General features: G+C 43.7%; 2 protein-coding genes across 6 annotated transcripts; one reads left to right on the plus strand and one right to left on the minus strand.

Moving 5' to 3' along the window:
• The first annotated feature begins 111 nt into the window (after positions 1–111).
• LOC106600323 (E3 ubiquitin/ISG15 ligase TRIM25) lies at positions 112–5,719 on the plus strand. 2 transcript variants are annotated; one of them, XM_014191629.2, is made up of 8 exons: positions 112–214; positions 404–688; positions 1,327–1,644; positions 2,644–2,736; positions 2,825–2,909; positions 4,604–4,693; positions 4,826–4,885; positions 4,993–5,719. In XM_014191629.2, exons 2-8 carry the CDS (start codon positions 419–421, stop codon positions 5,523–5,525), a joined length of 1,449 nt encoding a protein of 482 aa, XP_014047104.1. In that variant the 5' UTR covers positions 112–214; positions 404–418; the 3' UTR covers positions 5,526–5,719. The 2 variants fall into 2 exon arrangements, with proteins under 2 accessions (XP_014047104.1, XP_014047105.1); XM_014191630.2 differs by having other exon boundaries at positions 407–688.
• Positions 5,720–6,809: 1,090 nt separating this feature from the next.
• On the minus strand, positions 6,810–15,284 carry tox4a (TOX high mobility group box family member 4 a). Of its 4 annotated transcripts, none has more exons than XM_014191624.2 (9): positions 15,203–15,284; positions 13,514–13,579; positions 13,086–13,373; positions 12,701–12,955; positions 10,279–10,629; positions 9,652–9,732; positions 8,782–9,534; positions 8,528–8,682; positions 6,810–8,352 (listed from the first exon to the last, which is right to left on the minus strand). In XM_014191624.2, exons 1-9 carry the CDS (start codon positions 15,206–15,208, stop codon positions 8,295–8,297), a joined length of 2,013 nt encoding a protein of 670 aa, XP_014047099.1. In that variant the 5' UTR covers positions 15,209–15,284; the 3' UTR covers positions 6,810–8,294. The 4 variants fall into 4 exon arrangements, with proteins under 4 accessions (XP_014047099.1, XP_014047097.1, XP_014047093.1 ...); XM_014191622.2 differs by having other exon boundaries at positions 13,086–13,376; XM_014191618.2 differs by lacking the exon at positions 15,203–15,284 and adding an exon at positions 13,768–14,568 and having other exon boundaries at positions 13,086–13,376.
• Positions 15,285–17,728: the final 2,444 nt, after the last annotated feature.

Genomic DNA, 17,728 nt, shown 5'->3' on the forward strand with positions numbered 1-17,728 from the left:
TGTATGTTACAGTAGTTTATTTTATAGCTAATAAAAAAAATCCCGCTCCAAAGATATAACTGCAGACTACTTCCCTGTTGTGAAGTGGCTCCAATTACAGTTGAGTCTAGCCCCGCCTCTAAAGGAAGTATAAACGGAGCTTTGCTTTCACTTTTGAATGTTTGAACTGTATACAGGGAAGCACACAGGCGAGAACTAAAAGCTGACATTACAGGTAAATTATTGCCTTTTGTGTGATTTAGCGGCAGTGCACAGACCTTCTCATGTCTAATCGCCTACTGCGTTAACATGCCATTCACTTCAGCAGCTGGCTACTATTTGAAACGGACATTTTGGAGCACCATCTACAGCAGTCAGGGAATACTTCATTTCCTTTTAACCTTATACTCCAATCTTTGAATAGCAGGAAGGGAGCAAGATGGACGAAGACTGTACCATTCCTCTGTCAAGCAAAACCCAGCTTGAGGTGTTGCTGACATGCCCAGTGTGCCATGACATATTTAAAGACCCGCACCAGCTGTCCTGTGGGCACAGCTACTGTATGGTGTGTCTGGAGGGCATAATAGACTTCGGTTCAAACATGCCCTTCCGCTGCCCAGACTGCAGGGCCTACTTTGGATCCACGGTTGACGTCCAGAAGAGCTATACCCTGGCTAACATCGCAGAGGACTTCAGAGAAAACCTGAAGGTGCTCCTCTCAATTTGTTCACAGATCTGGTTTATTACTTTTGCCAAGACTAATTTTCCATTTATCATAATTATCAACTAATTAAAATGCATAATAAGAAACAGTAGAAAATATCCTGATGAAAATTCCGGTTGATTCAATCGCATTCATCTCTCTTCTCCGCCTGTCTGCCTCCCTTTCTATGACTTGAATTTTTGCTGGTGAAGTTCAACATTGTATCAATTTATCACGTGGTCCGACCTAAAGCTGTAACGAACGAACTTGGAACAGTTTATCAACTCGCCTATTCCGGGCCCTCAAAGTTTCCTGCGCCAGTGAGATGCTTCTTCGGTGGGGTTTATCGGGGTTGGCATCCAACGTTGGTGCATTACCGCCACCTACTGCAATGGAGTGTGGGCCAGCGACAGGGAGAAACTAAACTATATCTGCCAGCCCCATTGCTCTTAAACAAGATAACCACATATTTGAGACTATATCTAATGACGTACTATATATATATATATCTATCTCTTATTTGGGAGGGCAAGGAAGTACGGTAGGGTGGGCCCATAACTCTGGCCCTGCTACCTGTCACTAGATTGGTTTTGTTGACTTAAATTAACCATGATTAACTGATTGATTTTCTGATTTAATTGAAGGCTAAGAAGACAGAGAATGCGTATTGTGACTGCTGTCCAGAGAAACAGAGCCTGGCAGTGAAGACGTGTCTGAAGTGTGAGGTGTCACTGTGTCAGGAGCATGTCCAGGATCACCTGCAACTCCCTGCCTACATGGGACACCCTCTGGTCAAACCCCTGGGGGACCTGAGCAGGAGGAGGTGCCCTGAGCATGACGATGAGGTGCTGAGGTACTACTGCTCCATGTCGAAAACCTACATCTGTAATATCTGTGCCATGGACAAGAAGCAGACAAACCTCACTGTTGACACCACCAACGTTCTGGGGAGAAAACTGACTGTGAGTTTTTCCACCTCTCTTCTTAAGGGTAGCCATAGGAGAAATATGTGCAATGCTAGTTTTACATACTTGATTTATTTTCTGTTACCCTCCTTCAACCAGAGTAAATGGGGTGTGGTGTGGCCGGGTAGCATTTGGAGGCAGAGACTTTCTCATACACATAGTACACTTCCAGGCAGGTACTGTATGTACTGTAGAAATCCCAGGTTTGAGAATGAAGTGAGGTTCTTCCAGTCTTAATCCCCAAAATTTTGTCTGACAAACACAAACTATATCGACTTTATTATCCCACCAGGGGGAAATTTGTTTGTTCATGTGCTTAAAAGACACAAATAAATGAACCATAAAACACAGAATGAAACACACACCACCCAGACACTCTGCCCATGCAGAATGATTGGCACAATATTGTAATGTATAATATCGCAGACAAACACAGGAATAATAGCACTCTTCAAACAAAAGTACATATACACGGAGTATACCAAACTTTAGGAACATTTACCCTCAAAACAGCCTCAATACGTCGGGGCATGAACTCTAAAAGGTATCGAAAGTGTTCCACAGGGATGCTGGCCCATGTTGACTCCAATGCTTCCCACAGTTGTGTCAAGTTGGCTGGATGTCCTTTGGGTGGTGGACCATTCTTGATACACATGGGAAATTGTTGAGTGTGAAAAACCCAGCAGCGTTGCAGTTCTTAATAAAAGCCGGTGCGCCTGGCACCGTACCCCGTTCAAAGGCACTTCAATTATTTGTCTTGCCCATTCACCCTCTGAATGGCACACATACACAATCCATGTCTGAATTGTCTCAAGGCTTAGAAATCCTTTAACCTGTCTCCTCCCCTGATTGAAGTGGATTTAACAAATTACATCAATAAGGGATCATAGCTTTCACCTGGATTCACCTGGTTAGTCTGCCATGCAAAGAGCAGGTGTTCTTAATGTTTTGTATACTCGGTGTACATCTGTGAATATGTGTGTTAATGGGTTTCAGGCATTTATGGAGCAGCAGTTCCAGGTGCTAGAGGGAAAGCTACAGGAATGCAAGGATTCTGTCAGCAAGTTGAAAGAAGACTTCAAAAACGAAGTTAGTTCTATTTTTGTGTACTCTGCTGTAATGCTTTGATTGTTTTTGATTTCTTGTGAGATTCATAGTTTTATTTCTCTGTGCACAGAGGCAGAACTCTAATGCCAAAGACTCCCGCATTAACAGTGTAACTGTGGTGTTGCTGTGCCTCTGGTTCATTGTCCTTTATTATGGTGAGTAGATCTGATAATGACGCAGTCAGTCACGTCTTGGATTTTTTTATATAGTATTAAATGAGTCATTACTCTCTTACTTGCCCCAAATAACATTGTCAATCATTGACCTGGATACACTTTGACTTCAGCAAGGTGTATGTGTGGGTGTATCAAATTCTATTGGTCACATACGTGATTAGCAGATGTTATTGCGGGTGTAGCGAAATGCTTGTGCTTCTAGCTCCGACAGTGCAGTAATATCTAACAAGTAATATCTAACATATTACACAACATATAACCACAAATCTAAGTAGGAATGAATTAAGACTATATACATATGGACGAGCGATGTCAGAATGGAACGGACAAAGATACAGTAGAACAGTATATACATATGAGATGAGTAATGCAAGATATGTAAACATTGCTAAAGTGACTAGTGTTCCATTCCTTAAAGTGGCCAGTAATTCCTAGTCTATGCCTATAGGCAGCGGCATCTAATGTGCTAGTGATGGCTATTTAACAGTCTGATGGCCTTGAGATAGAAGCTGTTTTTCAATCCCTCGGTCCCAGCTTTGATGCACCTGTACTCTGACCTCGCCTTCTGGATGATAGCGGGGTGAACAGGCAGTGGCTCGGGTGGTTGATGTCCTTGTTGATCTTTTTGGCCTTCCTGTGACATCGGGTGCTGTAGGTGTCCTGGAGGGTGGGTAGTTTGACCCCGGTAATGCGTTGGGCAGACCGCACCACCCTCTGGAGAGCCTTGCTGTTGCGGGCGGTGCAGTTACCCTACCAGGCGGTGATACAGCCCGACAGGATGCTTTCAATTGTGCATCTGTAAAAATGTGTGAGGGTTTTAGGTGACAAGCCAAATTTATTTAGCCTCCTAAGGTTGAAGAGACTTTGTTGCACCTTCTTCGCCATACCGTCTGTGTGGGTGATCCATTTCAGTTTGTCAGTGATGTGTACGTCAAGGAACTTGAAGCTTTCCACCTTCTCCACTGCGGTCCCGTCGATGTAGATAGGGGGGTGCACCCTCTGCTGTTTCCTGAAGTCCACGATCATCTCCTTTTGTTTTGCTGACGTTGAGCACCATTCTCCCAGAGCTCACACCTCCCTGTAGGTTGTCTCGTCATCGTTGGTAATCAAGCCTGCTACTGTTGTGTCGTCTGCAAACTTGATGATTGAGTTTGAGGCGTGCTTGGCCACGCAGTCATGGGTGAACAGGGAGTACAGGAGGGGGCTGAGCACGCACCCTTGTTGAGGATCAGCGGAGTGGAGATGATGTTTCCTACCTTCACCACCTGGGGGCGGCCCGTCAGGAAGTCCAGGATCCAGTTGCACGGGGCGGGGTTCAGACCCAGGGTCTTGAGTTTAATGATGAGCTTGGAGGGTACTATTGTGTTGAATGCTGAGCTATAGTCAATGAACAGCATTCTTACATAGGTATTCCTCTTGTCCAGATGGGATAGGGCATTGTGCAGAGTGATGGCGATTGCATCGTCTGTGGATCTATTGGGGCGGTAAGCAAACTGAAATGGGTCTAGGGTGTCAGGTAAGGTAGATGTGATATGATCCTTGACTGGTCTCTCAAAGCACTTCATGATGACAGAGGTGAGTGCTACAGGGCGATAGTCATTAAGCAGTTACCTTTGCCTTCTTGGGTACAGGCACAATGTGTGTGTCTGATGAACATTTTGTCTCCATCACAGCATATAGTTCCTCTCTGGAAAATCAAAACCTCACAGACACACTGAAGAAACAGGAGACTCTCTTGCACGATGTCTACTCCTCCGTGGCAGGTGAGAAGCAAATAAATAACTTTTGTTCTTTGTGGATGATCAAACTTGAAGATTCCTGCACTGTAGAAATAAGTATGGCAATACGTCTTTATTGCTGTGTGATAATAAGAGATGTGATGTATTTGTTTACAGAATTCATAGTTGACAATCCACCAAAGGGCTACAGAAATGCAGACACCAGAGAAGCCCAACGTAAGCAGTGATACAATGGGTCTATAGTGTGTGTGCGTCAGTCTATCACTGATCTGCTTGTTTGTGTATGTGTGTCACTGATCTGTGTCCCCATTTGTCTTTCTTAGGTGCTCTGACTCTGGATGTAGACTCGGCCAGCCCTTTTCTCAAAGTGTCCCTTGATCTCCAGTCTGTGGAGAGAGTGGAGAACAAACTGTCCCTCCCCAGCCACCCCTCCCGCTTTGACAAAGCCCCCCAGGTTCTCACCACCCAGTGCTACTCCTCTGGGAGACATTACTGGGAGGTAGAGGCCAAGGGCTACTGGGACATCGCTGTGTCCTACCAGAGCATTAAGCGCAAGGGGACTGAGGGCCCTGTTTTTGGCCTCAACAATGAATCCTGGAGCATCACACACAATGCAAAGGGAAACCTGTTTGCCTACCACAACAAGATGAAGAAGGAGATTGCCAATTTATTGAAAGGCAACAGAGTGACAGTGGTGGTAGACTTTGGGAAGGGAACCATCACCTTTTCTGAGGTGAATATCAACCTGACCAAGCTGCACCAGTTCAATGCTCAGCTCAGTCAGCCTGTGTGCCTGGGATTTGGCCTGTACCGCGTAGATCCTCCCAGTAGAGTCGCCATTATAGAGACCCAGTAGTGGCCCTACGCGGCACACTCATCACAAAGCACTGGACCAATGACTGTAGAGAATAACCAAGTATTGTCTCTGCTGAAACAAAGATGTAAATGTTTTACTACAACTCCCGTTGTCTCAGGTTTCTATTATACAAATGTTGACATGATTCTATTGCATCTTGATTAAATAAAAGTTGAAATGATTGTTTTACCTAATGTGTCTATCAACGTTGTCATTTTTTTTTTTACATTATAGCCATTTAGCAGACGCTCTTATCCACAGCGACTTAGTGTATTCATCTTAGGATAGCTAGTTGGGACTACCACATCAGTCATAGTAAGTACATTTTGCCTCAAAGTAGCTATCAGCGAAGTCAGTGCTAGTAGTAAAAAAAAAAAAATGTCTCTATTCAATCCGCATGGCGGAAATTCAGCTCGATTGCAATTTAAAGGCAATGTCCCACTTTAGCAGAGACTCCATACAAGATAAACGCGCCATATGTCAGTTCAATCTGAAATTACCTTTACATTTCTATCACGGAATCTGTGATAGATTGAAGTCAAGTGAGAGTTTACTAAAGGTAAGGATGTTATTATTATGTACTTTGTGTGGTGTTTTAAGATACTCTTTGAAGAGGTAGGGTTTCAGATGTCTTCGGAACACGGGCAGGGACTCTGCTGTCCTAGCGTCAGAGGGAAGCTTGTTCCACCATCGGGGTGACAGAACAGAGAAGAGCTTTGACTAGGCCAAGTGGGATATGCCCTCCCGTAGGGGTGGGAGGGCCAGCAGACCAGAGGTGTCAGAACTAAGTACTCAGGTAGGGTTTGAGCATAGCCTGAAGGTAGGGAGGGGCAGTTCCCCTTGCTGCTCTTTGTAGTAGATGCATCAACTGGAAGTCAGTGTTGTGTGCGGAGGAGCGGGTTGACATAGAACTTAGGAAGGTTGAACACCAGGTGTGCTGCGGCATTCTTTAAAAATTGCAGGGGTAGGATGGCACAAGTGTGGAGCCCAGCCAACAGCGAGTTGCAGTAGTCCAAACAGGAAATGACAAGTGCCTGGATTAGGACCTGTGCTGCTTCCTGTGTGCATACCTACGGGAAGTAGCAACCCAATTAAAAATATATAACAAAAAATAGACCTTTATTACTCCTGTATGAGTGGAGAATATTTCTTGTTTTGTTTATTGTAAAGGATGTATTAAGTAAATTCAGAGTGAGAGGCTCATTAATTACTGTTGGTCTGTCACAGCCATCCCTTTTAGTGCAAACATTATTCACAGTAAATGAGACACCAGAGTTCGAGCTCTTTATCTTCATTGCTATTTTATTTTAAAATAATGGAATAACATAAGTCAAATTGACCTTGATTTCTACAGTCATTTATTCACACCGGACTAGACACAGTGGACTTTTATTTTACAATAATGAAAAGTAAGAAAGTCTCTAGAGCCCACTAAACTGTATGTGAAAAGAAACCAAGAGCATAGCATGATACGCCACTTTCCTCAATCTGATATTTTCACTATTTCCTGACTCGGTTTCTTAAAAAAAGAGATGCTGAATTTTTTTTCTCTGAGAACCTAAAGGCAACCAACAAAAGTAAGATGGGTATCATATATTTATCCAAATATATAAGAATAAGGATGGAAAACTTTTTATGAAGCTTTTGGCTGCCATGGATCACAAAAAATATTTTGTAACTTTTTCCTGTAAAAACTGACTTCAAAAATAAAAGTATGTGGACACCCCTTCAAATTAGAGGATTCGGCGATTTCAACCACACCGTTGCTGACCGGTGTATAAAAATCGAGCACACAGCCATGTAATCTTCATAGACAAACATTGGCAGTAGGATGGCCTTACTGAAGAGCTCAGTGATTTTCAACGTGGCACCGTCATAGGATGCCACCTTCCCAACAAGTCGGGTCATGAAATTTCACCCCTGCTAGAGCTGCCCTGGTCAGATGTAAGTGCTGTTATTGTGAAGTGGAAATGGTCTAGGAGCAACAACGGCTCAGACGTGACACAAGCTCACAGAACGGGACAGACGTATGCTGAAGTGCACAGAGCACTGATCTCAACCCCATCGAACACATTTGGGATGAATTGGAACGCCGACTGCGAGCCAGGCCTAATCGCCCAACGTCAGTGCCCGACCTCACGAATGCTTTTGTGGCTGAATGGAAGCTAGTCCCTGCAACAATGTTCAAACATCTAAAGGAAAACATCCCCAGAATAGTGAAGGCTGTTATAGCAGCAAAAGGGAGGACCAACTCCATATAAAATGCCTATGATTTTGGAATGAGAGGTTCGACGAGCAGGTGTCCACATACTTTTGGTCATGTAGTGTATGTCAACATGTGACGGCACAAGGATCCAATTTACCCTCTGGAATAGAACCCTTTAGAACCCCGCTATGATTTCAGGTTCCTTCATATGGTATACATCCTCTCATAACACCATCATTGTGAATGGACCCGTTAAAAGGTATGCAAGTCCAAACAATACAACACACAACAAAATATATATACTTCACTCCCTGTCCTCGCACGTTTTATCTCGGTCACTGTCTCCACTGTCCATCTCTAAATGAATCCCATGTGTTGTTATGTTGATTATTTCCTTCCACTGGATCGCTTTGTGGTACATGGCACTCTTCTTTTCTCCAGTTGCTCTCCTCCAAATGCCATTTCTTCCTCTCATCCCACTCAGTCTACCTTAGGCCTGTTATCACCCCTGACCCAGCAAGACACAAATCACAATTCTCCCCTTGTCTGGGTGTGGCCGGTCTTTACTTGACAACCATCGTGTTCTGATTCCTGATGGAGCACCAGGCCATGAAGATATCCCTGAAGGAGAGAAAGGGGAAAAAAAAATAAAGACAAGTCTTCAAGTCAGTCAACATAATCGATCATGTTCCTTTTTCTATTCCAACGCAACTTCTACTTAAACCTCCCAAAAAATGACAAACTTTTCTCACAGAAAGAAAGGAACACAAATAAATGTAGATCCAAACCCACAAACCTGCAGTGAGTGGCGACACATTCACTGCTGCAGTACTCTTTGTCCCAGTCCGTGCTCTCTATTGCAGGGTTGGTGCATCCTACTCGTACACAGAGAGTCAGGGGGCCAGAAGCAGCGTCAGTGGTACGTGGAGACACATTGAACTCCATTTCCATCTGAAGAAAAAGAGGTGAAAGTTGAGCAAGGAGTCGAGAGAAATTATTGAAACGCCAAGTATATTTAACATGAACATTGGGTCAGAAACCACAGCTAACCTCTCCCGAAGTGAACTCTTCCGTAACAGAATCCTCATCTGCACTCGCCGTCAAGTCAGTGGACTTCGCCAACTGCAGAGCCACTGTAGGGGTGGAGTATGCTGATGCAGGCACGGCGGAAGTGGTGACACCAATTGAGTGGGCGGTTGCTGTTGTAGTAACAATAATAGGCAAGGATGAGTCTGCCTGCAAAGAGGCCGGGACTATCTTGATCTGTAGTGGAGGGGGAGGTGTGGCGGTGATGGACACAGGAGGCCCCGGCCCGGCATTTCCTCCTCGGGGCTTGGCCTGTAGGGGAGGTGGGGCTGGGGAGTGTACCATCTGCTGGAGCCGTGGGGGAGGAGGGGCGTGCTGCATCTGCAGCAGAGGTGGGGGCTGGCGTGGGGCTGAGGGCAGCAGGGTGCGCACGCCGCCAGGGAGCACCGTCACCATGGAGTTGGGTATCTGATGGAGCTTAGCCCCGGCCTGGAGCATCTGTTTGGAGATGATGATCTTGGTGATGGTGGGGGTCAGGGTCGGGGTGGCTGTGGGGCCCAGGGTGGGGGGCTTGCAAGCTCCTGTGCGGGAACGCGTGGTGACTTGGGGGACGTCCAGAATAATGTTGGAGGCGCAGATGTTGGTGATGGTATTCTGGTCTGCGATGTGTTGGGGGAGACGGGAGGGACGGGCGGGAGCCAGGGGGGCCAAAGGCACCGGCTCAGGTATTGGAGGAGGTGACGGTGAAGAAGCTGTGTCCATCACTTCAATGGAGGGCTGGGGAAATGAGCACATTTTTTGAAGCGATAATAGCTTCTAGACATTTACAGGAAAACATTGTCAGAGCTACAGTCACACGTTTTTCCAAGCAAAGACAGGCCAAGAGTTTCTTACCTGTGAGAGCTGATTGGCTCTGTAAGCTGCTAGGGACTTCAGGTACTCCTTTTTCGCTGCTTCAGTCTTTCTCTTATACACCTAATAGTGACAGAGGGTATAATTACGTAAGTAAAGACGTGCGTAAAGGCTAAATGTACAGATAATTGACAAAATAAAGGAAACACCCACATAAAATATCTTAATAGAGTGACGGGCCGCCACAAGCCACCAAAACAGGTTCAATGCGCCTTGGCATAGATTCTACAAGTGTTTGGAACTCTATTGGAGGGATGCGACACCATTCTTCCACGAGAAATTCCATAATTTGTTGTTTTGTTGACGCTGGTGGAAAACACTGTCAGGCACCGCTCCAGAATCTCCTACAAGTGGTTCAATTGGGTTGAGATCTGGTGACTGACACACACCCTTTAAACCCTCTATGCTTCTTTGAGACCCCTCTTTCAAAGCCACTGATCTCTTTTTCTAGCCATGGTCATCAAAATAAAAGAATAATTAACTCAGGAACCATACCTGTGTGGAAGTACCTGCTTTTTAATACATTTTGTATCTCTCATTTACTCAAGTGTTTCCTTTATTTTGGCTGTTACCTACATGTGTATTAGTAAAAGTGTAGGTACTGTATACCTGTTTCTGCTCTTCCCCAAGACTGTCCCACATGGAGGCGACTATCGTGGACACCTCTCCAAATGTGGCGTTGGGGTTCTGGCCCTTGATGGCAGCCTGAGTGTCCCTGAAGAACAGGGCGTAGGCAGAGACGGGTTTCTGGGGCTCGTTGGGGTCTTTCTTCTTCTTCCCCTTCTTCCCTCCTCCAGGCCCTGCCGTAGCGGCCACCATGGCAGGCTTGCCCCCGCCGCGCCTCACCAAGGCAGGGGAGACTGAGGAGACGAGCATGGGGGAAGAGGCTGGCATGGCGGAGAGGTGGGAGAGTACCGCAGGGGAGACAGACAGGGACATCGGAGAGTCGACCAGCACACTCTTCAGGGTGACAGCGGGACCAGTGGACAGAGAGAGACGTGGGAAAGATACAAGGCTAGATCATCAGATTTAGTAAGACTTAGCAAGACACACCTTGCCGTAATTATTCAGACCCCTTGGATTTCTTCCAAAGTGTGTGTTAAACTGGGATTAAAATTGATTTAATATTAAAAAAATGCAAAAAAATACTCTACAATGGTAAAGTGGAAGAAAAATGTATTAAAAGAAATTAGTGACCCAATTAGGTACCGCTTTAAATTACACTTAGCTTATAAAGGCTTCATAAAGCCTTCATAAGTGCTACATAAATGTGTTACAAAGCAACTATAACCGTATGTCATGCTTTATAAAGGGGTTCATAAATGTGGCATAACTGTGAGACATAATCCCCCATGTAAAATGGGACATAACCCACTATGTCAAATATGATATAAACATGTGCTTCATACAGTGTGACATTTGGTGCTGAAAGATGGCATACGCTCTAAAGTGAAGTCACGTTAGTCACATTACACCTAATCTCGTTCCCAGACACTTCCGTCCAAATGCGTAGGTCTGGTGGTCCAACTTGGACTTCATTAGTTAGAGTTAGGTTTAAAATACAATTTTAATAAAAATTGTGGAAATGGGTAGGGCTTATATATAATTATGACTTTTGACTGTGTTATGTAGTGACGATTACAAAAATGACCAAAGATTTACAACTCAAATATACAGTCATTGCATAAGTATTCAGCCCCTTTGTTTAGGCAAGCCTAAATAAGTTCAGGAGTACAATTTGACTGTGTGAAATGAATAGGGGTTGATATGATTTTTAAATAACTAACCCTTCCCTCTGTCCCCCATACATACAAAATCTGCACGGTCCCTCAAGCACAGATTCAACTACAAATACCAGGGAGCTTTTCAAAAAACCTCATAAAAAAGGGTACTGATTGGTAGATTGGTTATTGTTACCTATCAGACATTGAATATCTATCTATCTTAAAACATGGTCTAGTTAATAATATGTATTAAACCACCCAGACACCTCAAAGATACAGTCGTCCTTCTGAACTCAGCTGCAGGACAGGAATGAAACCGCTCAGGGGTGTTCCCATGAGGCCATTGGTGATTTCAAAACAGCTACAGAGTTCAATGACTGATGGGAGAGAACTGGGGATGGATCAACAACATTGCAGTGACTCCACAATAATGACCTAAATGACAGAGTGAAAAGAACACAAATATACAAAATATTCCAAAACATGCATCTTGTATGCAACTAAAGTAATACTGCAAAAGAACATGACAAAGGAATACACTTTTTGGCCTACATGCAAAGCTCTAGGTTGGGGGAAATGCAACACAACACACCACTGATTAACTGCCTCCTTATTTTCAAGCTTGGTGGTGGCTGCAGCATGGTATATGGGTATGCTTGACATCGGCAAATACTGGGGGAGTTTTTCAGGATAAAAATAAACAGGATAGGGCTAAGCATAGGCGAAATCCTAGAGGAAAACCTGCTTCAGTCTGCTTTTACACCCGACACTGGGAGAGGAATTAACCTTTCTGCAGGACAATAACCTACAGCACAAGTCTACACTGGAGTTGCTTACCAAGAAAACAGTGGATGTTCCTAAGTGGCCGAGTAACAACTTTGACTTAAATCTGCTTGAAATCCTATGGCAAGACTTGAAAATTGCCATCTAGCCATGATCCCTAACATCTTGACAAAGCTTGAGGAATTTTGAAAATAATAAAAATCGACAAATATTGCACAATCCAGGTGTGCAAAGCGCTTAGAGACTTACCCAAGAAGACTCCCAGCTGTAATGGCTGCCAAAGGTGTTTCTAACATGTATGGACTCAGGGAGCTGAATACTTATGCAAGGACTATATTTTACTTCATCTTTTGATAATGTTAGAATTTTTGTCCCACTTTGACAGAGCATTGTGTAGATTGTTGACAAACATGACAACTAAATCCAATTTAATCCCACTTTGTAACACAAAATGTGAAGAAATCCAAGGGGTCTGAATACTTTTGCAAAGCATTGTATAAACAAACATACAAATAGACACTCACCCTGAAGTCATCCATATCATCATCCTGGAGGGAGCCCGCTGGAGAAGGCGTGGCTGACAGCTGGTCAGGTGATTTGGAACGAGACAGAATGTTCCCACCATGAAGGCCAAGCCCGAGCTGGGCGCTCAGATCTGATTGGTCAATAGTGGTTAGCTGATTGTGTCCCAATAGGCCATGATTCATGTCACCAAGTGGGACATCAATGGTCATTGGAGAGGAGCTGCTGAAATGGGAGCCAATGGAGTGGCCAAGTTCCTAGAGTGACAAGGCCAGGAGCGTTTACTTAGCATTAGCGTTTAACAAAAAGCATCTTAACAAAGCATTTTCATTTGAAAAAAAAACACATTCTTGATGCACAAAGCTATTCATAAAGTACACTACTTACCACCCCTAGTGTTGAACTGAGCAGGGCCCCCCCTCCAGGCTGGCTCATCACCCCCAAGCTCAGGTGCTCCAGGCCCTGAGAGGTTGTGTTCACATAGGTGGAGGCAAAGGAGGGGTCATTGCCCCCCACCACAGCATTCCTCGCCAGGCTTCCAGCACCCGCGAGACCCCCTGCTCCACCTGACAGTTCCCCAAAATGGGAAACCACATCCCCCACACTGAGTGCCGTGTCCAGGGAGATTGGAGGGATCTCAAACACCTCATCACCAAGACTGGGGGTATGGAATGTCTGCTAAACAGAGAGAAGGAGAAGGACAACTGTTAATGGGACAGATACAGTACACGAACATGTTAAGTGTAAATACATTGCACAATGTCAATAATATGTAGTATGGAAACTGTGCAGGCTTCTAGGATCATGATACCCACCTCAGAGGAGAGAAAAGGATGACCTGCCCCAGATATGGTAAGGTAATTATCACTGCCCCCTGGAAACTGCAAAACAGAAATGTGATTTAGTACTTGTGTTCTCTCAGTACAGTGGATCACAGCTCCTTTCAGTCCAAACATATCAGGCTCAATTGGGACAGTCACTTGACTCCCCTGCGGACGCATACACAACATAGGTTATTTTCATTTCGTGTGAATACTCCTTCCCCCTTGTTTAGAAATAGGCCCCATACCTTGTTAATTGGGTCGTATCCATTATAAGCCTGTGCTTCCAAGAACTCCGGGTCGACATTCTGACCAGTGCCATCAGAAAGTTCAGAGTAAAAGTTAAGATCCATCGTGACAGACCAATCAAAATTGTGCGATTTAACTACGAATCAACCAAGATTGGCGAGCTCTTTGCAGCTAATGTAGCTAGCTAGAAATCACCATCATGCCAGACAAGACGAATCAATCGACACACGTTTTCAACTGGTGTGCTAGCTATAACCGCTAGCAGTACATAAATATATGTAGCTAGCCCAACCAATGTTAGCTAGGTAACCTCAGTATACAACATTTAATTGCAAATAACTGATTTGTTCAGCATTCTCAGATAGATACTTGTAGCTCATCAAAGAAAACTCAATTCGCTAACGTTAGCTAGCAGGCTAGCCAACAATGCTAACGCTAGCTTCCAATGAAGCGTATGGATTTAGCTCACATTTGCTGTTATTTTTTTAAAATGACAAATTATTGGAAAGATCTTTGTTCCCCATAAGAACCGAAATCTGACCGTAAGATATTTAGCTAGATATCGGGCAATTTGTCAAAATAACGTTGCTCGGGCTAATTCAGGTCCATATTCAGCAAACTCGACCAGGCTCGACGCTGTGATCTAGTCAATTAATATAGTAGTCGAACAAGTCTGTCTAATCGAGTAAACATAATCGATCGCGTACTCAGGACTAAAGAACAGACATGGTTATCTAATGTAATAGTTCGATGGAAATATCTCTAGAATATCTCAATTTATTTAACCTTACTGGACAACATAGTAATACAACTCTGCTCAGACCTATCCAAAATATATAGGATATTGGGATATGGGTCAATTTTGAATTATGTCCAACTTCTCGAAGGGTACACTCCCCCTCGTGGAATTTTAAGGAATGGACTGGTGTGAGAACAGAGGAAACTTCCTCAATGCCAATCCAACACTCTTTGTGATGGACATAAGACTAAATATGTTTCAAGACGATCTGATTATCCTAACTTGTAAAGTTGTCCATTAAGATAGGTAGTTATACGTGTTCTTCGATTTAAGTGTGTGTCTGTGTGAGATCAGCTGGGGTAGGAGTTGCATGACAAAGCAAAGGAGTTGAGTCCAGCGAGAGAACCTCTTTGTTTACATTGAAAAACTAGCTACTTATACAAGTTAGTTAAACATTGTCATAGTAAAAAGGTGGTGTGATATGTAGGGTTTATTAGCTAAACAAATGACAGCCAGTGATGGTCGTGTCAAGAATGACTGTTGGTGAAGTTAACACAACCGTGGCAATTTTTGGGAGATAAATCCAAAAGCTAGTTCAAGTGGCAAGATGGTACAAAAGATGAAGGCGTTCAGTAGATTTAGCTAACAATCCTACTCGGTCTTCAATAACGAAATATTCGTAAACTATATCTTACCTCCATCCTCACTACATGGGTCCGCTGCTTTCCTAATTCTATTTTGTGTTTCCTCTTTTCGATACTTGGCTTCCGGGTTTCCTTGGATTTATTCTGGGGAAATGACGTCACTCCTGTAGAGATTTCTTAGTCTTCTTGGTACTGATGATAAACTTAATTAAAACAAGTATGACAAATCGTGCCATAAGAATGGTATTTACAACATAGTTTTCACATACTTAATCAAATGAGTCAAACAGAACAGTGAAAGGTTGTTTAACAAAAACATGCTTTATTCACTCATTCTCAACTTGAAGAAAACGAGTTGCCTAAACAGTGCAAATCAAAGTAATACAAAAAGTGATGTCAGATCAGATGACGTTTGACCACATAACTCAATATAACTCAAAGAAATAGATGTGTTGTGGTGGATGAATCAGAATTCGTTGGGTAACATAGATAATTAAGATGTTTTATTAGTATAATATGCTTATGTGAGATACTTGTCATTAGAAAGTGTCCTTAGGACTCTGGTGTCTTTCAGTTGCACGTTTCCCTTAGCTGGGGCTCAGTCACTTGGGGCCCAGAGAGGGGAGGTCAGACTTGTTTTTTTTACATGTCTCTGTTACTATGCAGAATATCAGCAAGAGAGGACAGAATGAAACATTGTCTTCATGTGGATGTGTCTTTTCCTATTCTTAAACCATGTGAAGGGATGGCGTGATTAATGGGGAACCAATTATTTGTCTCCACAATGTCTGTGCGCAGGTCACTCCCCTCAGTGAGCTTGTCCAGGAGTGGGAACAAGAGGTGTCTTACTGAGGATGGGCCTCTGTGAGATATCACTGACAGAGGTGATTTATGATGTATTTTGATAAGAATGTCTAAAAAGCATTCCAGAGAACATGAGCTAATGGTTTTGTTCTATACCGTACCAGGGAGGGACGGTTCTAGGGAGACCAGACACCGGTCTATATAATGAACACTTGAGATAGCAGTTGCTGTCTGCTGTGCTTTATAGATATCTTTTCATACAAAACTTAACCTTTGTGAACGGTTCCTAAGACTTGTGGTTCGTCAATGTACGTTGAAGGGGTGGACCTTGAGTATAAAAGCTCTTTGTATTGAAGGTGTAGTCACCTTTTTCAATGGCATCATTGAAGGTCAAGTGCTTTTGCAAAAGTATCTTAATTATTAAAGATGTAGTTAACTCAGACTGATGTGTTTGTAACTCTCCTCATTTGGTAATGCAGAAATGAGCCACCACAGTGTACAGTCAGCTAATACTGTATATGTTAGACTACTAGTGCACGGGTCTTGGTTGCTGAATGAGGAGCCCAAAGCGTTTCTTCAGTTTCACTCGGTGCCGAGAGAACTTGTCGTCGGGGGGGAAACCGAGCCGGATGGGCCGAGCTGGTGGGCTGGCCCAGAAGGTCCACCTTCTAAGACTGAAATAATGGGTTTGTTACAGCCATAAGTAATGAAAAGCGGACAGTACTATGCAATCAGAATGGGTTTGTTAGAGCCATTTGGAATGAAATGCAGACAGAATTACGCAATTCATGGCATTCGAGTGTAATTTAACAGTTCACATCCAGGGAAAGAAATATTGAAAAAAATAATGCAGATACGCAGGAAATGCTTACCTTCATCGTGTACACCCTGTCTCCATTTTCGTTAAGGTAAAACTTAAGGTACATGGTCGCGAGCTCATGCTAAAAATCTCTACAAGTTTGATGGGTGCTTCCAAGATGAGAAAAAAAACACATGTGAAGGTACCATAAAAGATGGTAGACCAGATTCCATCCTTCCCATTAGACTGGTTTCCAGTGACTACATTTAAATTGATAGTTACAACACTCTTATTTATGCGGGAGCAAATTTCCACGTGTAACGAACTTCCAATATACTTGTACTGTTCGTGTGCCATCACTTCCCTGAACAACCGCGAGATTGGGCAATGGGTTCTGCTGTTTACAATGGACTTTCCCAAATCACCTTCTGAATACATACAGTACCAGTCCAAAGTTTGGACACACCTACTAATTCAAGGGTTTTTTTATTTTAACTATTTTCTACATTGTAGAATAATAGAAGACAACAAAACTATGAAATCATGTAGTAACCAAAACAAGTGTTAAATCAATATTTTTTAGATTCTTCAAAGTAGCCACCCTTTGCTTTGACAGCTTTGCACACTCTTGGCATTCTCTCAACCAGCTTCATGAGGTAGTCACCTGGAATGCTTTTCCAACAGTCTTGGAGTTCCCACATATGCTGAGCACTTGTTGGCTGCTTTTCTTTCACTCTGCGGTCCAACTCATCCCAAACCATCTCAATTGGGATGAGGTCGGGTGTTTGTGGAGGCCAGGCCATCTGATGCAGCCCTTACAAAGCCTGGAGGTTTGTTTTGGGTCAATGTCCTGTTGAAAAACAAATGATAGTCCCACTAAACGCAAACCAGATGGGATTGCATATCGCTGCAGTATGCTGTGGTAGCCATGCTGGTTAAGTGGGCCTTGAATTCTAAATAAATCACTGACAGTG

This window comes from Salmo salar, chromosome ssa03 (genome assembly GCF_905237065.1).
Source record: "Salmo salar chromosome ssa03, Ssal_v3.1, whole genome shotgun sequence".
Lineage (NCBI taxonomy): Eukaryota > Metazoa > Chordata > Actinopteri > Salmoniformes > Salmonidae > Salmo > Salmo salar.